The sequence below is a fragment of the Rhipicephalus microplus genome, chromosome X (genome assembly GCF_043290135.1).
Source record: "Rhipicephalus microplus isolate Deutch F79 chromosome X, USDA_Rmic, whole genome shotgun sequence".
In the NCBI taxonomy this organism is placed as follows: domain Eukaryota; kingdom Metazoa; phylum Arthropoda; class Arachnida; order Ixodida; family Ixodidae; genus Rhipicephalus; species Rhipicephalus microplus.
In genome coordinates, this window is record NC_134710.1 from 332,661,548 (window position 1) to 332,686,433 (window position 24,886).

The 24,886-nt window shown below is 43.5% G+C and overlaps 1 protein-coding gene across 2 annotated transcripts in view; it reads left to right on the forward strand.

Annotated features, from left to right (window-relative positions):
* LOC119161240 (cytochrome P450 4c3) overlaps nucleotides 1-24,237 on the forward strand; it is a 195,273-nt gene extending 171,036 nt beyond the window's left edge. For both annotated transcript variants that reach the window (XM_075879663.1, XM_037413614.2), the window contains exons 2-11: nucleotides 8,489-8,601; nucleotides 8,709-8,794; nucleotides 9,809-9,999; nucleotides 11,221-11,290; nucleotides 13,021-13,147; nucleotides 14,211-14,396; nucleotides 15,888-16,061; nucleotides 16,821-16,887; nucleotides 19,235-19,414; nucleotides 20,394-24,237. In XM_075879663.1, the coding sequence (XP_075735778.1) occupies nucleotides 8,489-8,601; nucleotides 8,709-8,794; nucleotides 9,809-9,999; nucleotides 11,221-11,290; nucleotides 13,021-13,147; nucleotides 14,211-14,396; nucleotides 15,888-16,061; nucleotides 16,821-16,887; nucleotides 19,235-19,414; nucleotides 20,394-20,551 (1,352 nt within the window). In that variant the 3' untranslated portion in view covers nucleotides 20,552-24,237. The remainder of the gene's footprint in view (nucleotides 1-8,488; nucleotides 8,602-8,708; nucleotides 8,795-9,808; nucleotides 10,000-11,220; nucleotides 11,291-13,020; nucleotides 13,148-14,210; nucleotides 14,397-15,887; nucleotides 16,062-16,820; nucleotides 16,888-19,234; nucleotides 19,415-20,393) is intronic.
* The last annotated feature ends 649 nt before the right edge of the window (nucleotides 24,238-24,886 follow it).

A 24,886-nucleotide genomic window follows, 5' to 3' on the forward strand; every position in this document is an offset into this window, starting at 1 on the left:
CGTCGTGTTAGGTCCTTGGCCTCATGCCAGCAGCACATATGTGGTTATACGAGCCGTCATCGCTTTCTTAGAAGCCACTGGACTGGATGCACGTCTGTAGAGTTACCCAGCTTAATAAGAACATATCATCTCTCTACCATACCATCGTCATTCATCACTCTTTCATTCCCCAGTCACCCTTCCCCAGTCTATAGTAGCAGGCCAGAGCAAACTATAGGTCAGGCCGACCTCTCTACCTTTCGGTAAATAAATTCTTTCTCTCTCTCTCTCTTGAACGAAATAGCGTTTTCTTTCCTTTACACCTTGTCAGTGAAACCCGCAATCGCTTACCGGCAGCTGCGTTTGCATGCACTTTAGTTACCTTTTGCAAGACCATTAATAACACGTCTACTATATCTTATAACAATACTGCTTATTTGTATATTATAGCATACACGTACAGAAGCGTGAAATAGCTATGCCATGCCACAAGCAGTAGACCACGGAAAATTTGAAGCGAGAAGCCTTCAAGAAAACTGTCAGGTTGCCCATTCGCTTTCAACACAGTGAAAAAAGTCACCGTCAGAGTTAAAAGCTTACTCTTCAGGGAAGTTACCGTATGCATAAAAGTGTTTAAGACGCTGGTAGTAGGTGTTCATAACGTCATAGCTGCACACAAGCACCTTACAATGGCTTTGAAAATGGTGTCGTTTGCACCAAAAAGAGAAGCCTGAGAAAAATCGTGCCTCATTATATAAAAACTATGAACCATCTCCTTGAAGGGAACCGTGATGGGATGCGAAAGAGTAGCGGTGCACACGACTTTGACCCGGTTGTAACGGGCGTCGGCGTGGGTGCTGAAAGAAAGGTTTGAAGCGGAACTCAATGTAGCGTTTACTCGACTAAACGTTTGTTTCAAACGCAAAGACGTGGGAGGCGGGATGCTTGCACTCGGCTTCCTTGGCTCGCGTCTCGTCAGTGTTACTAGTGCGCTGTCTGTATCCTCGAGCGCGATCGGTGTTCTTGGCTCGCACCTCGTCGGTGTCGCTGGTCTTCCACTGCCGAGACGCTTGCGTTCGGCATCTCTGGCTCGCGCCTGCTCGGTGTTGACATCGCCATTCGCGAACGCGATCAGCTACGCTAACCTGTGCAACGTCGGTGACAGCCGGGGAAGGTACGCGCACACTAGCGGGAAGCATGCCGCGACGGCGTCCCACCCGTCGGCACGATCGCGCAGGAAGCAGCATCGCGCTGTCCACGTTGTCGGTGCAGCGCGCGCACCCGCTGGCTCACGGCTTCTTCTCGACAAAAGATGGAGAAAGATGGTGAGGGTGAGATGACGCTTACGTGAGAAGTGGGCTCGAGCGTGGCGAGCGCTGGAGAGAGTGAACCGAGAGATAGCTGACACGCGGCAAGCGCGTGGCGGGTAAGGGAGAGAGACGTCACCGCGCACTACTAGGAGGGCGTGAGCCACTTGGCACCGCTCTAACACCTGCGGTGAGGAGGAGCGGTGCGGACGGAGGGACAGCGTTATACAGGCTAGGAAAAGAGCTGCTTCACATCTAACAAATATATGTAGTAACACACAACAAACAGGAGCCATAGGTGCTTTTCCACACGCTGAAATACTCCAAGTATACTTGCAATTACTTGGAAACAAATCAAGCTGCCACTTGCTGCGTTTGGTCACTTTTCCTTGCCGATCTACCGGGATGCCTTTTTCTTTCTGTTTTTTTTTTCTGCCATACTTATGGTACCTGATTATGCTGCTACCATAAATAGTAACGCCATCTCTCCGGCAGGAATTAAGTTTGCTCCAGCGCACATGACGGCAAATTGAACCTCTGAAAGCCGAAAGGTGGATACTATCTGTTTCAAGGATTAGCCAAATTTTTTTATGACTGCGAAATCATGATGATGACATTTTTGAACAAAGCACTACTAGCATCGGCTGTGGTACACTCTATCCGCGTGTATGTAATAATCTAGAAATGTTGCAAAATAATATTTAACCAATCTTATTATTCCCTGATGCTGTGAACATGTTGAGGTCTCGATTGCAACAGTTCCAACAGTTGGTTTTCAAGCACGTTGACAAATACTGGATATCAGATATATCACTAAGTTGCCGATACTCTCCAGGAAATTTATTATAAAATTTTCATCACGTGTAGTTTTACCTCATAGTGCGCAATGAAGACCACAGGAAAGATCGTAGCACAAGACCGTTCCACGTAGTTTCCAGAAACATTGTCTGGAATCAAATTATACAAGGTCGTGGGTAAAAATTTTCTTAGACTATAGTATTTTACTTGCAAGATTTAATTCAATAATTAACCCTTGTATTTCAAAATTATAGCCCATTGAAATTTATTTCCATTGTTCGAAAGCATTGAAAACACCCATACTTAGTTTACCCAATCGGCATTTATGTATAGAGCGAAGAAAGATAGCCGCGACAATTACTTCGTCTTTTTAAACGCATTACTGAGAAACGGTCAAAGATGTCTTCATGCGTCCGTCAATTGAAGCAATTTGTGGTGTTGTAAACTGCATCAAAAAGGGAAAACATTTCCCGAAAGGCACTCCAGTGGCACTTGCGATGCGAAGACGTTACGCATAAATATTTCATATACACGCCCCTAATACCTCAGTTCAGGAGCTCTTTGGAGTCGCAATGCTGTTTCGTGACAAGCCTCTTTCCCTCATGAAACGAGAAAATTGACCTGTGGCGTCGACATTAAGAATTCGAAAAATCAACATTCCTTGATGACGTCACACATCTCAGCATTTTTTACGTAATCATGTCGTCAAATAACGTGACGTCTCATGATGACGGCATCGCATGACATCATCGCTTTGTCAAATGTGGGCCAATCATGGAGGCGATGCGAGACCATGCAAGGTGCAGGAAGCCTTCTTGGGGGCGCTGGAAGATCAGTACATCGTCTGAGAAGAGAGAGAAGATGGGTTGCGTCTTCGAGTCGTCTTAGGCGAATGTTTAAGGAACTCTGTAGATTTGTTCTTTTGATTCGGGACTCAAAGCGTCCTGCAATTATGGCCTTACTATTCGACTCTGTTGCCTCGCGAACCTCTTGCTGAGATTTTTAATTAGTCATGTGACTGTTTGTTACTAGAACTACTTGTTAAAAAAGTAAACAATAGTATTTAACAAAATGGGTCGCAGTTGTCTGTTCCCAAGATTTAGGTGCATTTGATGCGAGACGTCACCACGACAACTATATGATTTTGACGTTTGAAGTGTATCAGACAAGGCATTCAAACTCTGTTGAAGCGTTGCTCATAGACATATAGAAACAGAATGGAGACGCTCTGAGTGCACCCATCAGTTAATAGCACCTAGCGTTTGCACTAATATATTAAATGAACTCTTGAAATATTAGAACATATGCATGTACTTGAAAGGAAGGTTACATTCAATGTTTATTGTCATCATGCGGGGATAACAAGAATAACAATATGGCACCTCAGTTCGCCTATACTCGTTCTCTGCACATTGAGGGTCTCCACAATCATAGGTTTCCTGCCTTCAAGTAGCACAGGAAAGTTTAATGGTCAGCTGCTTGCTGCGTAAAGTGACCTGCTACATAACACCTTCAATCAAAATGTTGTCCCACGCCCACCTCCATCACCATGGGCAGCTTTTCCTGCAACATACTGAATGAGGTTTTCAAGGCAGGCAGAAGCACGCAGTAATGAAAATATGAGAATGACGGCCATTGTCGAATAATTTATACGGCGACACATGGCCGATGCAGAGTTTGCAGGTACAGCTTTCGTTGGTAGGAGGGTGTTTTTGAAGCCGCATTCATTTAATTTAGACTTGTACGTAACTACTATTCTTCGTTTCAAACTACGACTACCTTCGCTGATGTGCCTTACGAGCTTGTTTATATGGGCGATTGCCTCTAGTTCATTGCAGTTGGCCAGGTCCGTAAATGCTTTCAGCAAAAGTTGTAGCGAACATCAGTGTGACGAACAAAGCAGCCTCACTGTGTAGTGTCCTTAATGATTCGCATTGCATTGTTTCGAACGCACCTGAAGGTGCGAGGAAGACAATGCAATACAAATTACGTAAGCGGCCCGATCTACAAAAATTTCGGGCTAACGTCACATTTATGTATCGGTTGGTGTAGTTCTATATACAGCACTAAATGCCGCTTCAATACAGCGAAACCTGGGGAAGTACGTAGCACGAGTACCCGGTGATTGCCATTTGTATTGTTGCTGCTGCTTGTCTACCAAAGCATCAATGACGTCGATGTTGGAGGTAAACATGTAGCTATTCCGCAGCATGAGGGTACAGATTTGTTGGGTGGATGCCCAAATTGGTTGTGCCACATAGACGCTACTTTTCGCTGCGCTTTATCGAATGCCCACTTACGGCAGTTGAGAAACGGGTCATGTACATCGAGTTACGTCAGGTTATTTCCCTCGTCAGACGTAGGTGGAAGGTGCCGGTGAAGCACTGGTCAGAAAAAATCACGTGCATGTCGGGATAGTGGTGCCCTCTCTTGCGTGGTGTGGGTGTCCGTCGCATGTTTTTGAAGTGTTTTAGCAATTTTAAGTAAATATTGTGATTACTTATTAGCTATTTCGTTTAACTAAAGTATTTGCGACCTTGCTCATTTCCTTCAACCAGATTTTAAGCATGATATTAGTCTTGTTTTAGACTTGTATTGACCACTTGATTGTTTGCGTGATCACATCACAAGAGATCAATGGATGGACGAGAAGCCGGACCCTTAAAGTGCTACGCAGTACTTCTAGGTATATCTTAGCGTTCATCGGTTTACAACCACGTATACAAGTATTCTCACTTTGAGTGATCACTATCCTAGTTCATATCACTGCTGACTACATCTGCGCACAAATTTACCAACTTGATTTTCGCAACTTCGCTCACCTGCGCTTTAAAAACTTTGAAAGTGCTGTCAACTCCTAGCGTAAGAGTATATACTTTTCCTAGTTTCAAAGCAGTCTCCGAGAATCTCTGGCAGTCCACTGGAGCGTACTTCTATACCCGAGATCAAGATTCGGAATGATGTTATGGAATATCAGTGACTACGCTTCAGCTGCCCGACCTTGGAGGCAATACTAATTTACTTATTGTTTTTAACGTTGTTGTGGACGTTGTGTGTCGCTGTGACGTCATCATAGCGACACACAACGTTGTTCAACGTGTGTCGCTATGATGAGGTCACCAATAAAGGCTATCTGTGAAAGTCACTGAGTCATCATGTGATGATTTTTTTTTCATCACTAGTGTTGCAGCCGCAGGCGCCGACGGTTAATTACAGCGTTTGATGAAACGTGTTAAGATTTCGCCTTGACAATGAGACAAGGCCGACTTCCAAGGCCGACTTCTCTGGTGAATCAGACGGAGCTCTGATTCCTGTTATGTAACCAGGGGCGCACCAACTCTTTCGCTTGGGGGGGGGGGGGGGGGGCAAACCTAAATCACTCGTCAGCTGATATATATATATATATATATATATATATATATATATATATATATATATATATATATATATATATATATATATATATATATATATATATATCGAGAGAGAGAGAGAGAGAGAGAGAGAGCGTGCAACTAACAGAGACCACTGTCGAAAGTGGGGGGCTCGTGCCCCCCTTGCCCTCCCCCCTCCCTGGCTGGTACGCCTGTATGTAACCCAGAAATCAAATGTGATTAGATGTAACCCGTACGGCATGTTTGCTCCTTGAAATGTTGTAAGGCATAAACGTGCTACATTCGTAAACATTTTGTTTTTCGCACAAGATCTTTGCGCAAAGGTCTTTCCGGTGGTTGAGATGCAACAGCTTCGACTGAGACAAACAAGTTTACTGCTCAGAGCGCGGTGGCGTAACTATCTGCTCCACAGCCACAGCAATGTTCCCAGCTTGTTGACCACGAAATTCACAAGAGGGGCAATTCTCGGCAACCAATAATCAATGTGTATATTATAACCAATTCTCATTACATTTTGCGTCTGATAACTCCGCTCATCTTTTAAAATTTTACCAACAGTGCTCTTAGCGCCATCCCTTGGTTGCACACGCAAGTAATACATCGTGCTCACGTCGCGAGCAGTCGCTAGGTGGCATGTGCACGGAGTAGTAGCAGTGTCGACTGGACCCACGAGGTTGGCAAAAAAGAAAAATCGCTGCTTCACAGACACTATGATTACTTTTCACACAGAGTGCACACAAATAATACACCGAAATAATTCACAGCAGCCTGGCTAATCACCTGGTTTACTGCTCCATAGGGGTGGAAGTGATTTTAAATAAAAAAAATGAAAAGTGAACACTGCAACCGCCTGCAGCAAAAAGCGACACCTATGTAGTAGTTCAGAAGGGAATGGTTGCAGAGGAATTAAAAGAGATAGGGAGAGAAGTAAAGATAGAGAGAGAAGTAAAAGATTGGGAGACGGCACGGAGGAAGGATTCCTTCCTCCAGAGGGGACGGTTAGAGAAGTCCACGGACGGGGCACCTATCGGCGAGTAGTCGTCGAAGAGAGGATATCGCGGACTGCCGTCTCGCTGCTCCCTAGTTAGCAATCCGAGTCAAGTGCTAACTGGAACAATGACAAAGATTGGTATTCGCTTGATCGCTACTGTACACTGCTCAGTAAGTGCTGTCACTTCGCTCCTCTGCTTTCGGGCCAAGTAGGGAGCCAAGTATATGTTCATTTTATCACTAACGTTCATATTTCGGCTTGTCAGATGCATAGCTAAGGCATAATGGCTCCGCTGACGTACATCATATCATAGTGATTGCGACCATCTTTGCTCTCCTTCCGGCAACTTCAGCTTGAAATGTGCATGCGATGCCTGTACAAGCTTCAAGATTTGCTAGAAGTCGGGGACGGCAGCATCTAAGCGCACTAAAGCACGATATCTCAAGTCCCGGATCGTATGCTAATGTCCAATGACGTTTTACATGATGTGATTGTTATGCGTTGACACACAGCAACAATATCATATTTTGGCCAGTCTTTAATATGATGCACAATTTTCGGCCGCTATTGAAAATTCGTTTGGACCTATCGTGGAGGCTTATATAGGTGCCACGGTGTTCTGCCTACTGAACATAGAATAAGGTGCACTGAGATAATGCCGGCCGACTGTGAACGTATAACTTTTGCTTAGGTGCATGTAGACTGAAGTTTTCCTACCATTTTTCAATTAAGACGTTGTAGCGATTAATTAATCCCACGACCTCTTGCTGAGCATTACAACGTAATTGTCATCGTGGCAGGCGCTGTCTTTTATTGCTTATATTTTCTCACAGAAGCAGGCTAGACCTGGCGTAAGAGCATTTGCTTTGTTTCCAGGAAAGAAACACGACAATTCGAATGAATACTTTTTTTCGCGTAAAACGAGCAGGATTTTTTTTCCCCTTCCCAATGGCGATTGATTTTGCCTGCACGTAGGTTATGTGGCACTGAACGAAACCGAATGAAGCATGCCTGCATGTTTTGACTGAACGAACGGAGGTAAATGCATATCGTTCCCAAGAGTTCTCGAAAAGGAGTCTGTTGTTTTTCGTAATGCATGAGCAGTGTGCAATAGTTAAAGTGAGATTCTTCATAGAAGATGATAACTTGTGGAAGATTTTTAGTTGAAATGTGTTCGCAAACAGCATGGAAAGGCATCCTGAAGCACTGTGTCAGAAGCAGCACAGTTCTCTGCAGGTCGTACACTTCAGTTTTGTAAAATGTTAAATTTTTTACGCTGAATGCCACTGCCATTTTAGGCGAGCGGAAAACGTCTCCTATACAGCAATAGTTTATTCCTTCCGCTGTGTTAATAGACTAACAATATTTATTATACTTTCCGGAAGCGTTTTGGATATTTAGAAGAAAATAATCGTGGTTGCCGTGTACACGAATCTGAGGAGAGTTCACCCAAGAAGGCGAATAAACAGGATGCATTTTACAAAAAAAAAAACACCAAGGCAGACAGTCATGATAGCGTGCATTACATCCAAGCAGGTCATTGTCATCATGAAGTATACATTTGGCGTTCTTCAAGTGCATTAGTGACGAGAACTCACTGAATACTGGGACGAGGTCAGAGGAGCTTACTGTGGTGATATGAACGATACACAAAAATAGAGACACGATATTGTCTATGCTGCGTCGTCTTGTAGACTTATATTCGCACAGATAAAGCACGTGCTTTGAGCTAACTTATTGTGAACCACACTGTGGGCTAGCAGGCAATACATGTACCTACTACCTGTATTAAGATTGTAGCGAATGCTACGTTTTCTTGCAATCTCGATCTGTTCAGACTGCCACGAGACACGAGGATTCCCCATAGTTTAAATGTGTTATGTTTTATCCCTTATTCCGTAGTGCAGCCGTTTCAATGTCGTCACCTAAAGTTTGAATTTCAATGCGCACGTTTATTCCACCCATCAGTTGCTCTAATGGCACCTCTTTTGCTTCTGTTTTTTTTTTTTTTTTTGCAGTGCTGCTGCAGACCATGTGCGGGTTAGCGCAAATACACGACAAAGACAGAATCTTCAGGTTCTGGCTGGGGTTCAGGCCTGTGGTATCTTTCTTCAAAGCAGAAACAGTAGAGGTGAGTTGCGTGCATTTAGAACATTCAAGGCGACTGTGCTGGTCGCTGTCTGCTCTGCACGAGTAGATTCACTAACGTGCATTTTTTTTTCACTTCTACTTTTCCAGGTCATTTTAAGTAGTAATACCGTTTTAGATAAATCTTTTGACTACACATTATTACACCCCTGGTTGGGCACAGGTTTATTAACAAGGTGAGAAATCTTTTTTCCTTCCATACCTTCAAACGCAATAACAAAATAATAAACGAACTAGTATGAATTATATAACACACTCACAAATAAAATATATATTAGGTTCAACTTATATAATTCTCACTCTTAGCGCTCTTTTGATGTTCGCTTCGGGAAAGTCGCAATAAACGAAGAGTACGGTTGTATGGTGTAATCGCATGCAGAATAGCCATACCAGAGGCGCTTCTTTAAAATGTCCGCCAGCTCATGGTAGCGAAAGCTGAGAATCCCTGAGTTGGCTGACTAGGTTTACTTATCGAGCTTTTAATTTCTCACTTTTAACGGTGCAGCTTTAAGAAAGCCCGTAGCAAGAAATAACGTAAAAAGCATCTATTTCGGGATCGTGGTGCGTTAGGTAACAAGTTGGTAATAGTTCATTGAGAAACAGGGCAAAAAAGAAATAAAACACCAGAGAAGAAGACACAAAGTTGGTGTTTCCTTCTAAGTTGTTTGTGTCTCGTTTTCTGGTGCGTCGTTCGTTCTCATGGTGTTCAGCAGTAATGCATAGTAGGAGTGAGTGTACAAATGATTCTTTGATCCTCTATTTGAGATTGCATATTACTGCACAGTCGTTTTTTTCTCTCGCAGATTTCTGAAAAAAAAAAAAGATTTGGAATAGATTAATGATTTGCGGTTTCTCGAACCACGTGCAAAGGGCGTGAGCGTGGGGCCTGTGTAAAAAATAAACACCACTAAGTCTGTTTGTGCTCTGTTTATATCGAGCTACAACATCCAAAATTGATTAGTTTAAACAAAATAGGCGAGCTCATAACAACGCTTCAAAAATCAGCAGTCGATTAGTCTAATTGTGTGTCCCTGGAGATATTGAACAGAACGTTATCATACATGACTTGAGAATGTCGGTCCTACATTCAGCCAGAGTGAAGACAACGCCTTTTTTAATGTTGAAATTTATTAGACCTGGCGTATGTGTGCGGAAAGTGTGGTTGTCTGATGTGCCTCGTGGTCTCCCAGTTCAGGCAACAAATGGCGGCGGAGAAGAAAGATGCTAACGCCGGCCTTCCATTTTCGGATACTGGAGGACTTCATTCCAGTATTCAATGAGCAGGCCGTGATATTCGTGAAAAACCTCAAGGAGCAGCAGAACAAAAAGTACATCGACATTGTTCCTCTGGTCACACTCTGCACGCTCGACATCATCTGCGGTGAGCTGGACCATCGTCGCTGTAGTCACAGTTTGAACGCGTTTCTCGTTCCTACTAAAAAGACAGCAGGAGCGTCAAATGAATCCATAGTTTGCTTTTTCCTTTAAATTCAAATTAGCTATTGACGACGTTGAAGCTATTGAAGCTATGGAAATAAATGGAATGCAACAAACGTAATTAGAAAATCGGGAGGTATATAGTGTTATGTATCTATATGAGGTTGAAAGACAGAATTTCGGCTCCAGAGGAGGCATCGCTGACTCTTCATTGAAAGCTAAGAATAAAAATGAAACAATGAATTCACTCTTAGAACCCCTAAAAAGCTCTGACGCTTCATAACGCATTAAAATAACAGGTCGTATTAGCATCCGAAAACGGCGAGATGTCGTCATGAGAGAAGCTGTAATGGAGGGTTCCAAAATAGGTTTGGCCACCTCAAATAACATAATGGGTGCACAAGGACCTTTGATGCAGGAATTCAGAGAAACAGGAGTGCACAGTGAGAAATACACTTTTGTGAAGAAATGAAAGTAGAAAAGAGGAGTCCGAAGACAAGCACAGATGTGAACGCGTCTGAGGTGTAACGTACGTGTAACGTGTGAATACTTGGGAAGCGACATAGCATAACCACTTGACGTTGTAAAATAATCTGAAGTTCCCAAAAGCACGCTTATGACTTGTTAAAACGAGACAATTGTAATGTTGTATACAGACATGAATATTTCAGAAATTTAACGCTAAGACATTTGTATTTTACTACAAAAATGACAAAAAGAAATAACCCTCAAATATACACGTGCTGTCCCTGTGGCTGTACTGATGGCCGTGTGAACGTTTCTTGAGCGTAAGTGGTTGACGGCCTGAAAAAAATCATTCCATCTTTGAATCTCGCCGTCACATTTTGTGTCGTAGTTACTTGAAAGGAAGAGACCGCGACGCAGAGCGTATTGTAATCTGTGCAATACGTGTCCCATACAAAGCGCAACAAGCCACATTAGATTTTATATGCGAGAGCTCTACATCCTAGAAAATAAACAATGCACGCGCAGAAGCCCTTGAAGCCTTCTGGAGTGTTCCAAATTTTAAATTAGTCTAGAGCGCCACAACATTTTCTTTTAACGGATAAAAAACAAACTGCTGTTTGTTTGCATTATGTGGTAGATCGCATTTTCTAATCGTTGCAACGATTACATGCGGACTTTTCGTCTTCGTTCTTTTCAGAGACCGCAATGGGAGTGAAGGTTGATGCTCAATTAAACAGTAATTCTCACTACGTTCGCTCCTTGTACGAGTGAGTATTTCAATGCACTAGCTGCATGTTTTCACTTTGTATTTTCTTTTTAACGTAAACTTGCGGGAAATTGAGCCAGCCTATATGCGTAATCGAAAAAAAAACACGTACGTTGGAAGGAAACAATAATTGTGCAACAAAAACCTCATAAAGCATTGAACACGTGAGAGTTACTTCTTTCAGCCTTTCTAGGGTGCCGCAGACTTGGTTATCTTATGTTCACTGAGTGAAATCGTGACAGAAAATTGAAGTTAGTAAACCTTCATATGAAGCGATTTCGTAACGTATGCAGGAATCCGACGGGGCTTAACTGTGACAATGTGTAGTTGTGATCGTAGACGTGTGAGCAAATAGCTGTGTTACCAATTTATTTTGATCACCGTTTTCTCGGTGTCATTTGTTTTACGAAATTACAATTTAGACTAGTCAGCTGGAGGCTGAGTAGCCTAAATTCTGGAGTCTGGATTCTGGAGGACTGAGTCGCATAACGGTACGTCTCTCCAGTTACCATAGATTGGAAGTATGTCATCTCTCCGAATGTTATATTCTGAAAATATAGAGAACAAAAAAGGAGTAATTATGATTCAGAAAACTATAATGATTTTCCGGGAGAAAACAGCCAACAGAAGCGCATATGCTGGTTCTTGCATGTAAGAAAGGAAACCTGACCTCATTTCCTTGCCTTCGTGCGTAGAACCGGTGCACGAGGCCTAGCACTTCCTTCAGCATCTTTTATTGGCATGTATGCAGCGTTTGTTTCAATATCACAGAACTATCAGCAGAACTGAAGGTGATTATTTGGAGCTCTGCTTTTTTTTGTGCGCGTAAATATGACAGAAGGGTGCGTCTACAGTGAGTGAAAGTGTGAGTGTGTGTATTTGAATAAACAGTGAACAAGTACCAACAGAGACTTCGGCGCTCGTCTGGGAACACAAATCACAAGCATAATAGAGATAATAACTGAGATGGCATTCGATATATCAGCTTTAGTCGACATATATGGGACCAGTGCGTCTCTATTGCTGCAGCACCTCATTGTTCAGCACCCTTCGATGCAACAATACGTGTTGACACATAGATGATGCTCAAAAAGGTTGATTCAGCTAAATAGTTTTAAATGCGAAGGGGTGGCACGTTACTAAAAAGAGACCAAGCTCGTGGCGAAAAAAAAAAAAACGTTTTATATTTTTTTACTCTTGGGAGTAGTGAATTACGTTATTCGTTATTAGTGAATAAAATCTCACTCATACAGAGAAATGCTGCCGTACTGTACTGCTGAGTACAGTACGGCAGTTATGTCTGGCAGTAGTCGCTAATGAGGGTCAAACTAGCTCATAAAATTCAAGCCTTTCTTGTTGCATTTACGACGTAATCCCTTAAATTGAGTTAACCCTGTAAGCCACTTATCTTTTTGTTCGACATTGCCCCAACAAGCGCCCGTAGCTAGTTTGAATTTAAACAGGGACAGTATTTCAAGCGTCAATTGGTCATGACAGAACAGCTTATTTAATCATTCACGCTGCTGTTTCAATCAGATTGCATCAACTTCCCGTGTTTAGCGAGATAAAATATGTTTCAACCTTTTTTACTGCTCGGCTATCTATTTTTTTTTGTTCTGAACAACGAAAGAAATATACGAGATTACGGTTGCGGAGAGGATGTGCAGTTCTCGTCTTTGAGATGTGACCACAGATTTCTCTTTCTTTTACGCCGTGCTTCTTTTTCTTAAGAGTGGGCGAGACCTTCATGGCGAGAGTGATGAGGCCATGGCTATGGCCAAACTACGTCTTCTACATGTCCTCGTTCGGGAGGAAGTTCAAAGACAACCTTGCGCAGCTGCACAACTTCACAAGGAAGGTAAGTACAGAGAGAAAGAACTAGGCACCCGCCGACGGTAACATGATTCATGTCATAAGCGCCAAATAATTAATACGCGCCAATTAGGAGAGAGAAAGAGAGAGAGAAGAGGAAGGCCGGGAGGTTAACCAGATATTGGCATCCAGTTCGCAACAAGTATGTTCTGAGTGCTGTGCAACTTCAAGCGAGGTTTAAGTTATCATCCACATGCCGTAACAATATGCCAGCAAGGCTGGGCGCATTTTGATATAAGTGAAAAATAATCTTTTCGTAACACTATGAAAAACGAATCCGTGTTTAATTGCTTTAGTGTCACGTCCAATTCCAGAGATAGCACAACCTATTATGACATCTCTAAAACGTACTTCTCTTTTTGTCATGTACTCATATTATGTTGAAGCGAGTAGTCTGTGTGATGGACTTGTGTTAGGACGACCGGGCTGATATGTTTTGCAGTAGTCGCTGAAGTATCAGCAATTGTTGTTTGTGCTGAAGGGCTTCGATTGTTTTGGTAATGAACTTATCTCAGCCGAAATTGACAACATAACATGTCATCGAAATGCCTAAACTTGCTGTTACAACGAAATTTATTTGCAGTTACCACAGCTTCTTTATCCCGCAAAGGACCTTCTTGCTGCGTGACAAACGTTTTCTTTTGAGAGAACAGAGCTGAATTCAGCAGTCTGTGTGTTGTTACAAATTAGCTAGCGAATTATAAGAAACGCTTGTAGAATAGCAGAGATGTGCTGTCACAACAGAAATGCTCCTGAAATAACGCGAGAAACGTGTTGCAACACGACAAACGTGCTGTATCAGAGCACAGAACTGTTGACACAACGGAGCCCAAACAGAGCCTCATGAGATATGACAGATGATAGGTTAACAGCATGTCATATCCCAAAATACAAGACATCGGAATTTTTCGTCGTTATATTCTGTTGTATTATTCTAAACAAATGTGACTCAAATGTGCGAAGTATATAGGAAATGAGAGAGTATTTATGTATATTATGGTGAATATGCAGACAAAATACATTGTGCCTGAAGAACCCAAATATTGCAGGTGATACGCGAAAGAAAGGCTGAGTTGCTTGAACAGAAGGTCATTGACGGCCTTACCATCGGAGAACCAGTGATCGGACAAAAACGGCGGCAGGCCTTCCTGGACCTCCTGCTCAGCCATCACATTCAGGATAGCAGCCTCACAGAAGAGGATATCCGGGAAGAAGTAGACACCTTCATGTTTGAGGTACCCGTCAGGAAGTTGGCCACATTTTCAGTAGAGCTGTCATTTATCACCAAGTGCGCAAAACTATGGGTAATAACTGTGCCGCGTTAAAGGTTACTAATACGAATCTTTATGGCATGACGCACCCGAAGCAGTCACGAGCCTTCGTCGAGGTAAGTAGCTGAGATTCCATCCTATGACTACAGGTCTTCACTCACGGAGAAAATAAGGCCCCTAGGTTGTTTTTTTTTTATTGTGGCACACTTATACCGAAACAGGAAGCCATTGCTCAGATATCTCGCCCAGACGTCTGACCTGGGTGAAACGATTCAACTGAGACGGCTTCCTATGCATGTCTTCACTAACTTGCATCAAAAGTTATTCAACTGTTATCTGTTACACCTAAAATAGGTATTCCAAAAAAAAGAAACACTTCACTTGAAAAAGAAAACAAAAGAGATGTACCTCTCTGCCCCGACCGACCCACGGGCGTTGTTGGTGCAAATAACGAAAGACTCCAAAGTTTTATAGTACGTGAAAGATGCCACCACCTCCCCGAAGGGAATCGTGAAGAAATGCGAATGCATTGCGTAGCGTCCATAACGGCATTTCGCACGTGAGAACCAAGCGTTACTAGAATAACGTTTTAGTTTTTTTTTTCTTGCACCATGCAGCCAATAGCACTGTTCGCCGCACGTGGAGTTTTTCTGTCGCGAGAAACGCGGTATGCGTTTCAGGTCTAGTAGCTAGCGCGCGTGGTTAAAAAATACTATGAAGTGAACAAAGCAAACAGTGTTCTCGGCTTGCCGTTGGCGTTTCACAGCGGCGTCTCGAGCACACATTTCCGAATGTTCTTGCTGATGGGAAAGTAGGGCGCAGAGAGGAGAGAGAGTGAAGGGTCAGAGAAGGAGCGGCGAAGCACTCCACTATACCCTCTTCTACACTCTCTCGCACCACATGCTCCGGTTGCTAGGGGGGAGGATAAGCGCGCGCGCCCGCAGCTGTAGCTATAGGAGAGAGCGGTGGACGGATCCCGACGGACGCCTGACACAGCCCGATTAAGAAATACATTCTCAATATAAAAGTGCAGATTGCTGCGAACTGAATGTCCCGTTCAAATTGAATCCTTGTCTGACCAGCCCTTTCGTATGCATAATATGGGAAGCCAACTTAACAGGCAGTTCTTGCAGCCACCTGCACTGTTTTCTTGAGAGTATACCTTATTAATAACAACTAAGTGCTGACCGCGAGCTGACAAATGAGCAAAAGCGTTCCTAAAGTTCTGCCTCATTTTTAGTAAGGGTTTGCATCCCTTAGATGCGTTCCGTGATGAGCTGGAAGCGGGCGAATCGGTGCTCGATTTCTAACATACCATGACATTCGCTGCACTACAGGCTGAAGGGGCTATGATGGTGTTGAATAACATACCGAACACTATTTATTCTACGCTTGCACTGACAAAAAAGTACAGTGGTAGACATTCTCCGCTTCGCTCTGTTCTCGTTTTGTCAGGGCCACGACACCACGGCCATGGGTATCTCGTGGGCAATGTACCTTATTGGGCTCTACACGGACGTTCAGCAGAAGATTCACGAGGAGCTGGATGCAATCTTCGGAGAGGATAGAGAACGTGCCATCACACCTGACGACCTCAAAGAAATGAAGTACCTCGAGTGTGCTCTGAAGGTGCCTGCCCGTTTATTTGTTTGCTTATTTTGTTTTTTCACTTAGGCATTGTAGTCAGCGTTTATTTAAGCACTATTGAGTTTTTATTATTGATTGTAATCTCTTTTATTATGAGTTGCAAGACTCGTGCACGTAAACAAGACCTTTTCCTAAATCGTCAGTCACAAAATTGAGAAACACGGCTGTTCTGTCGGACTATCCCGCAAGTCTAACCATCCTAACATGCAATATTTAACGTACGTTCCTACTACACTCGATGAGTCAGAAACTACAGAAATGGGACCAACAGTGGTTCTAACCATAGTAATCGACAGCGTAGAAATTTCAACGCCAAACGCTGCGTGACTGAAGCAGATTATCGCTATATTTTTCCTACGCAAAAACAAAGTAGGCTTTCATGAGTATCTAATATCTATAAATGTGACCACTGCCAAAAAGGGTAAAAAACAGCTGCATTTATTTTCATTTCTAACGCACAACTTTGTGTACTTAGTCTCATCACATTGCCACAGGAAAGCAGTTTACAGGCACTGAACTCCAAGTTTACAGGCATAATTCATGATTTTAGAATTTTCTTTTCGCAGTTTCTGGACGCTTCCCTTCTACTTGGAAGCCAATAAAAGGGAAGATAGCAAAAGTCAATTTGTTTGAAAATCTCTATTTGCATTTTGTAACAACTAAGCTGCATTAAATCTCAGATCGCCTTCTAAATTCAAACACGTAGGGGTAATTTTCGCACCGATTTTCTTCGCCTTTCAGGAATCACAGCGACTATTTCCATCAGTGCCATTCATTGGACGAGAACTAATGGAAGACGTGGTAGTGAGTAAGTAGATCTTTTTTTCTTCTTACTTGAATGACACGAAGTCCAATTTGTGCTATTTAAGTGGCCATTGTTCCTAAATGCACATTTACACGTTTTATAAAATATAGTGCAGAAGCATTTCACTCACGAATTCTCGTTTAAATAAGAAATAGCTGCTACATTTCACGAATGGCGCAGCGTTATCACAAACCTTCTGTTAATACAAAAATATTGTGCGTGAGGCTGACTAGTGTTCTACTGGACTCTGAAGTTTTGATATTCAGTTTCAGCTTTCTTTTGCTCATTTTTGAATACAAAAGTAAAAGTCATATCCTGGTTCAAAGAAGCATTATTTCCTCGTTTGTGTTCTCAATATTTTAATGTCTCAGATAATTTGTCAACCTGAAAATTCTCACGAAAGGGTTTTCAAATAGTGTGATATAGTTATATCGGCGAGAAGTTTCAGTATTCTTACAAAATACGGTGGTTATGGACTACCTCTTTATCTTTTTCAAAAGTGACTTTAAAACAACACGCAATTTGATTCCTTAGACGGAGTGTATAGAAAGCCAATACCTTATTTTTGGCAATGAATGGTTCAAAAAGCAGACAATCGATCAGTTTAATTGCCAACAAATACATTATTGGGGAATGCCATTTGGTTGCTATTTAATAAGGTGATATTTAGACGTCTGTACGCTCACGAATTTTCCGCGCACTATTTAAACAGACTAAACGTCTATCGCGGTATCAAAAGAGACACTTGCGAAAACCTCGCAGATATTACGTTGAAGACTTTTAAGGTCTTCTGGTTTAACTTGTTAACTTATTTTTCGGTCCTGTCACAAAACAAGAATCCATAGGTGGGTCGACCAGGGCTACGTGTACACAATTTTCAGGTCCTAGGTAGCTGATCCATCAGCCGGAAATGTCATTACGAAGTGCTGCCACTCGAATCGCGAAGGTATTGGTCAACAGAATTGGAAGGCAACCTCTGAAATCATAAATAGTAAAATGATCATCAACTTTATTTGACGCCAATCAGTGCTAGGGGGATCTATATCAAAAATATCTGTTGGCTTTACAGACATGACCTCTTTTTGTACCTGCGTAATTAAAGAGCAAAAATAGGGTTCGTCGTTGAAGTTTAAGTGTAGTGCGTGGTACGCAGATCCCAGCTGCACTGAGCCGTCATCGCTGATGGCGAAAAGCAATAACAGAGAAGGAAATAAATGAACGCACAAGACCTTGAGTTCACCTGGTAAAACCTTGAAGTATCTGAAGACCCAAACTCGTGAATTTTCGTTTTATGAATGCTATGCATTTTCATACGTCTCAGCGATGCCCTGCAACTGCAACAACATTTTGTAGCCTCCGAGTGCAGGGGCGCGAGTGTTTAGCATAAAGTGCTTCTAGCTCTCGTCGTCGGCAACCTTCGAGTGATGGTAAAATAAAAGCCAGAGAAGTTGTTTTGGAACTCCAACGGAAATAAAATGAGACATCTGGGCAATGGGCAATTCAACGGTGCTGGTTTCGCCGCCTCTTCGACAGATCGGGCCGGGCTGTGTTTGGTGCTACAGTCATAGTAACTCTGTGCGGCGCAGCAGCATTCCACGTGTGGACGTTCAGGCTTGTGTCACACCGTGGCCACGTACGCAATACAAACTACAAAGTTTCCCCCACAGCGTGATTGGAGACAATAGCGTCAATGTATATAGAGCAGGGCCCAATATGGTTTGATCAGATTTCATTGCGTGAGGTGCGCAGTTGCAAACATGCACTATACCCATTTCGAGATTGTGACTGTAATATCACTTCCTACCAATCTGCTGTGCTTGTAGCCATTTGATGTTAATATGCACTCTCGCTTATTCGAGATCCAGGCGATTTTAGTTGCGCACCGCAACTAAAACTCAGATGCCATGCCTTTAGTGTGCTCCGGCCGTCATGAATTGCTGTGAGGTCACTTTCTGGAGCGAGTGTTTATGTCAGAGGGGCTGGTTTATAACTCACCGTAACAAGTTAGCAACCAGAGATGCCAGTTGTTCAAAAGTTCACTCCATAACGTTACTTGATACATGATTTCTAGGATTATGATCCATGCCAGCGAAATGCCAACATGCTATTTAGGAAAATAACCGATCTACTTTCACAATATATCAAAGGCAAGCTGTCAACGTGGAACTTAATTACTCGTGATATCTGAAAAAGAGGACTACATTGATTGCTGCGTATGCCAAATTTAGTTTGAGCCTGTTGCTGCCGCTTGTATCGCATAGCTCAATCAGTCGATGGACGTCGATTGCAAACATTGGGTTCCCAGGCTGAAGGTAGTATGCTCATTTTCTTTTCGCTCGCTTCCCACCAGACGGCTACACGGTCCCCCGGGGCACGACGTGTTTCCTCTTCACATTCATGCTCCATCGAGACAAGGAGATATTTCCCAACCCAGAGGTGTTCGACCCAGACAGGTTCCGGCCCGAGAACTGTGTTGGAAGGCATCCATTCGCCTATGTACCGTTCTCGGCCGGACCGCGCAACTGCATAGGTAAGTACTGATTTGAGGCCGAAGAAAGCTGAAACCAGAGTTACGAAGCATGAAAACTTGCGCGAGTTGGTAGGTCATAATTGAATCTACGAGAAGCGCAACCTAGAAGTAGTTACAGCGTAACTGCGAAAGCGAAAAACGACGATAGAAATTCTCTTGTTTTTTGCTTCCGTATAGTTGCGGAAGCGATCCTTGTTTTTCGTTGTTTTTCGCTTCCACAGTTACGCTGTAATTGCATCTAGGTTGCGATGTTCGTACATTCAGTTGAAAGCAGAGCACTCAAGCTCCGGAATAATCCAATAAAAGTCAACCGTTTTTCTAGCCTTCGCCACACCTAAATGAATAGATTTCGTTTTGAAAATGTATAGTTTCTATCTTCCAGGAAAGCGGAAAGCATCGATTATTACGTTTTCGTGAATGCAGTCTACCACAACTATCATGAGATGTGTAATTGGAAGAATGCTAGACCACAGATGCATAAAAGTCGTGTATTTCATCGTCTTAGTGAGTGAAGGAGTGAGTGAGTGAGTGAGTGGGACAAGCTTATTTGTATTCTGGTAATGAAAATATTTCTTACTAGAGTTGTAAATTTTATTACAAGTGGAAGCATTCTTGTAGCTGCTGGTTAGTACACGCTCATGGATCTTACTATGAAATATTGAGTGAGAAACACACACAATCACATTGTACAAACAATTATGTTTACGATTCGAAATGCATTTGTGCGAGTCATTATACGATAATATTGCTAGTTCCTGAGTGAGAAAAAAATTGTTGCATTGTTTTTTGCCTTTTTTATTACGACGTCTTTGAGATCTTTCTACCATTTTCCCGGTGTCCCAGTTAACGCATGCCAAACATTTTTCCACTTCGCTACACCGAAGGCGAGCTACGCAACAAATTTTCTGGAGCGTCTCATGGTGCACGAGCAGCAAGCACATGTGTAAGGCGAACGGCTCATCCATTTTTCTGCTCGCAGGTCAGAAGTTCGCCCTCATGGAGGAGAAGGTGGTCTTGTGTTCTGTACTGCGGAACTTTTGCATCCAGTCCGTTGACTTCAGGGATAAAATTCACCTTGTGGCGGAACTGGTGACGCGGTCGAAACACGGCCTGAAGATTCGGTTAAGGCCGCGTTAAGAAGTGCGTATTTTTTCTCGCTGTGCAACGCAACGACCTCCTGGGCGGAACTCGAAAAAGCAGACCTCCATCGCATCGAGTCACGGAATGGCGAAGGCAGTGTCCGTGCTTTCTTCGAAGCGCCCCCCAAGTAAGGCAGCCAGCATGCAGAGCTTTCGGATCACCGGGGAACGTGTGATAGCCACGGTAAAGACAGCACCGGCCCAAAGTCCTGGACGGCCCTTCCCCAGTCGCATCGGAGCTCCGGAGAAAACAAGCACCACACCTCCGTGCCTGTTTTCATTTTTTTTTATTCGGGTGACTGACCCATGTTTGGATGGCCACCAAGTGATCGCGACTGTGCCGGGTGTGACGCAGAAAACCTCAACCAAGATGTGCCTGCGCCTCTTGCCTGGAACTCGTTCCCCCTTGTAAATATGTTCACCCGCCCTCTCTCGGACTGACTGCCTCGCCAACCCTCCATCGGCACGGAGCCGGTGTCTCACTCCTTGAAGCCACAAAGTTATTTTACGCAGTCTGTGTGCGTGTACGTAAACTAACCCTCGAAACTAGGATCAGTCCCAGTGTGTATGCGAAGAAGGGAGTGCATGTGCGTGCGAATGTGTGTGGATACCTGCACCGCGAGACCTCAAGAACCAGCGTCTCTGGTGGGGAGTGCCTCCTTCGATTTCCTTGTGGGTGGCTGGCGATACAGGCAGCGTCACCCGGATTCCTCATGTATCTAAACAAAAGCAAACAAAAAAAGACATCGCTCTCTGGTGCGCGTAGTGCTAAGTGACACCGCACGTCTTCCAACTTGGACACAAAGGCAGCATTTGATCAGCCAAGATTTCTCGTCAGATGAGTTCTCTCTCCACAGTGTGCCAACACATCGACTCGGCTCTTTTGAGGATCAGCATCTCTCCCTCAAAGCAACTTCACAAAAGAAAAAGAAAACGTGCACACCTTGCCTGTTTAACACCAATAACCACACTTCAGCGTTTGAGGAGAAACGACTTACGCGTTGCACCTTTGTCTATATACTAGTCCACTTTTGTTAATGAAATATTTTCTTTTTGTTGATTTTTTTCTGCGCGGTGTGGTTCTTAAAATTTCTGGAAAAGAATAACATCATCCACAAAATTTACGCCAGACGAGCAACTTGTGCCCGGCGTGGGCTGCGTTCCTAATCGTCGTGGAAAGTGACCCAGCGCTAGACCGCAAGCGCTGCTGAAACCAGGCATGGTATTTTCAGCAAGTCCCATCAACTGACAAGGGACATATTGCTCTGGAGACCCTGCGCAGACTCCTCTACACGAAACGTTTTGTTTTGCAAACGCACAATACTTTGACTACCAAAGATAACCAGAGCAGGCCTAAAAGCTCTCGACAGTTATAAGAACGAAACGCAACTTTATCGCTCTCAACTTTCTTTGGGGTACCTCGCAGCTACAGCAGTGGTATTCTATGCCCCTGATGCTTTACTCACCAAAGTGGTTTTATTTTTTCTGCTTTCTAGGCCCTTTCTAGAAAAACACGTCTACTGATGCATGTGCCGCTCATTTCCCTCCAGAGAACGAACTAATTTTCTAAGCATCTAGAAACAGTAATCTTGGCGCCTATTTAACTCAACACTTGTTTCTTGTTATCTTCTTCCTGACAATGTTCCAGTCAAAGGTGTGCTTGTCGGTCTATTTATTTTGTTACATGGTGGTGCGTCGAAACGCCCCTCTCTTTGGCTGAATGAAGACAAGAAAGTGCTCCGCTGCTGTTGTGAACGAAAATAATAAAAAAAGAGAACAATCATAACATGCCAGCACGTATCTAAATGGGTAGCTTAGGTTGGGTACAGGAGGTCATAGGCCAGTCGCCAGTGTAGTTTAAGAAACGAAATGCGTCTTGTAGAGGTAAGAGTGAATAAAATATGGCTAAGGGCATATTCGACAGGGCCAGAAAGATTTTTCCGCATGGTTTCCGCGCGTCAAAGCAGCTGCCAGGATTTATTTGTTTTGCTGACGAAACGAAACTCGAGTTTCTAAAACATACCACTGGAAAGAAAAAAACGGGCAGAAATAAAATAACGCCAATATTATCAGATTACAAAGTAGACAATATCCTTCACTCTCTCTCTATGTGGCCTAAAGCAAAAATTTAGGATAATTAGGTAGTTTCTTGGCAAGATATATACGACAGCTATTCACGGCTACATACTTATCGAGCAAAAAACAGCGCGTGTAATGCAAGCACAGTACGAACAAGTCATCAACGTAGCTGTAATATAGTGAGGGATCAGGTAGCTTAGTCGTCACTTTACAAGGCCTCTGTTTTTTTGTGCGCAGCGCCATTGCACTTCACGCCCTCTGACAAAGATGTGTAGCGACTTGAGCGCCTTTTTATGGGTTTACTCGCAATAAACCAGTCTAAAGAGTGCTGTTTAATCTTGTTTTGTATAAAACGCAGAGCGTTTGAGGTTACGTAAATATAATTTAGGAATACGCTCAAAATTTCAGAGCGTGCAGCACTTGTACAGGATGCCGCCACAGAAGTAAAAATAAACTATCTAGATGCGGCAGTTCATCCCACAGACTTGCCCGCAAGTTTATTTTTCTCGAGAGAGCTCTTCCTTCCATTCAATATTTTTCGTCATGTATGAGGAAAGTCAGCAAGGCGAAAATCCAATTTGTAACATTCGGACTAGTAGAGCGCTTGCCATACGGCACACATTTTAAGGTGAGCCCACGCGCCAGTCCAGCAAACTGCAGTGCAAGTGGAAGGATATCTGCCGCTCTTCAAAAGCACGAAATTTCCCTGTCACCACGAACGTTACATTAGCCAGAATCAATCCAACATTCTAGAGTTTGCTTAACCAGAGATTCGTGTCTTGTGTAGCTGATGGCAGGGGTCGTGATTGGAAAAGTAGGTGGTACTGTGTTGTATTTTCATTGCTGCAGAAGATGCTTGAACTCTAGGCTAAAATTTCACCCCCAATCAGCCGCTTAACTCACTCGTATTTTCATTATCTTTCATTGATTTGTGAAAACGTTACTTACTGGCCCTACCAAAGAAATCGAACGCATTATTTCTGCTTTGAAGACGGACGATGATGCCTGTCTGACGCAGATGTGCGTAGTGTGCTAGCCCTCACGAGAAAGCTTTTTGGTCGATTTCGAAAAAAACGTGTTACGATTGGCGCCAAAACCTTACACTCTCCGACAGTCCTGGTGATCTAACTCGAGTGCCAGTAGAGTGCTTACGGACACTTTTTTTTGTTCTAATTCATAATCAAGTTGTACCACACCATAATCTTAAAGAGCGCTGTCCCCTCTACAGCTCAACAATGTTGTCGAGTGGGATCGGCGGTGCTCATAATGACTACTAGTCTCCTGTACATAGACAAGGCTACTAGGCGCTTCGTTCCTGTCTCTGTGAACACAAAACCAGTAGGCTCTAAATAAAGCAACGTAAAGGAACACCCACCCGGTCTAAGATAGCTAGTTTCGCATTCAACACGTGGAGACCTGTGGGGCCGCTCGTGTACATATCTATGTGTGTTTTATGAGGGGGGGATGCCCTTGCGCAGCATGATCGGACCTGAGCTGCGGTGCTGTGTTCGTAGATTGTCTCGCGTGGTAGGGCGTGCCCTGATGTGTAAAATAAGTGGCGTTTAATAAATTGTGCCGTGAGTATTTATGTAACTACCAACAAAATCTTCGTTGTCGTCTGGGTTAAGATAGAGCTACGGAAAGATTTAGTGTCCACTGTTTTCGGAGTTTCTCAACTGGTGAGCCAAGGAAGCGCACAAGATGATGCCTGAACCCGTATTAACGGAACTTGTCCCACGTAAGTGCAGTTCGCGATTGGTTATTGGCGCGGATAAGGCATCGTCACAATGCGGACCACTGTCGATTGTTGCGTTCCCAAACGCCGGTCAATCAAGAAGTACACTTACGTAGGATAACTTTGCTGAATACGGGTCCAGAAGAAAGGCTCTACGAAAGGTAAGATTCTACTATGGTGGAAAGCACGTGGCTGTTTACCTCTAACCCTAATTTTTGTGCATAGCCCTTGTGACAGGTGAGAAGAAACGGCTTCTGTGCTAAAAATGATAGTAACAGGTTGCCCTGTGCACCTGCTTCACAACAAAAACTGATGCTATCAACAACAACGTTGAGGCCAAGTACCATAAATAAATTACGTTCACGGAACCTATGTTTATAAGATACGTTGCGTTTTGAACGTGGTGTACGCGCTCTAGAATGAACCAAGAAATATGACGTTCTTGGTTCATTCTAGTGCGGTTACCTACCCATAAAATGTGAGACTGCACGCATGATGGGATACGACAGAATGGCTATG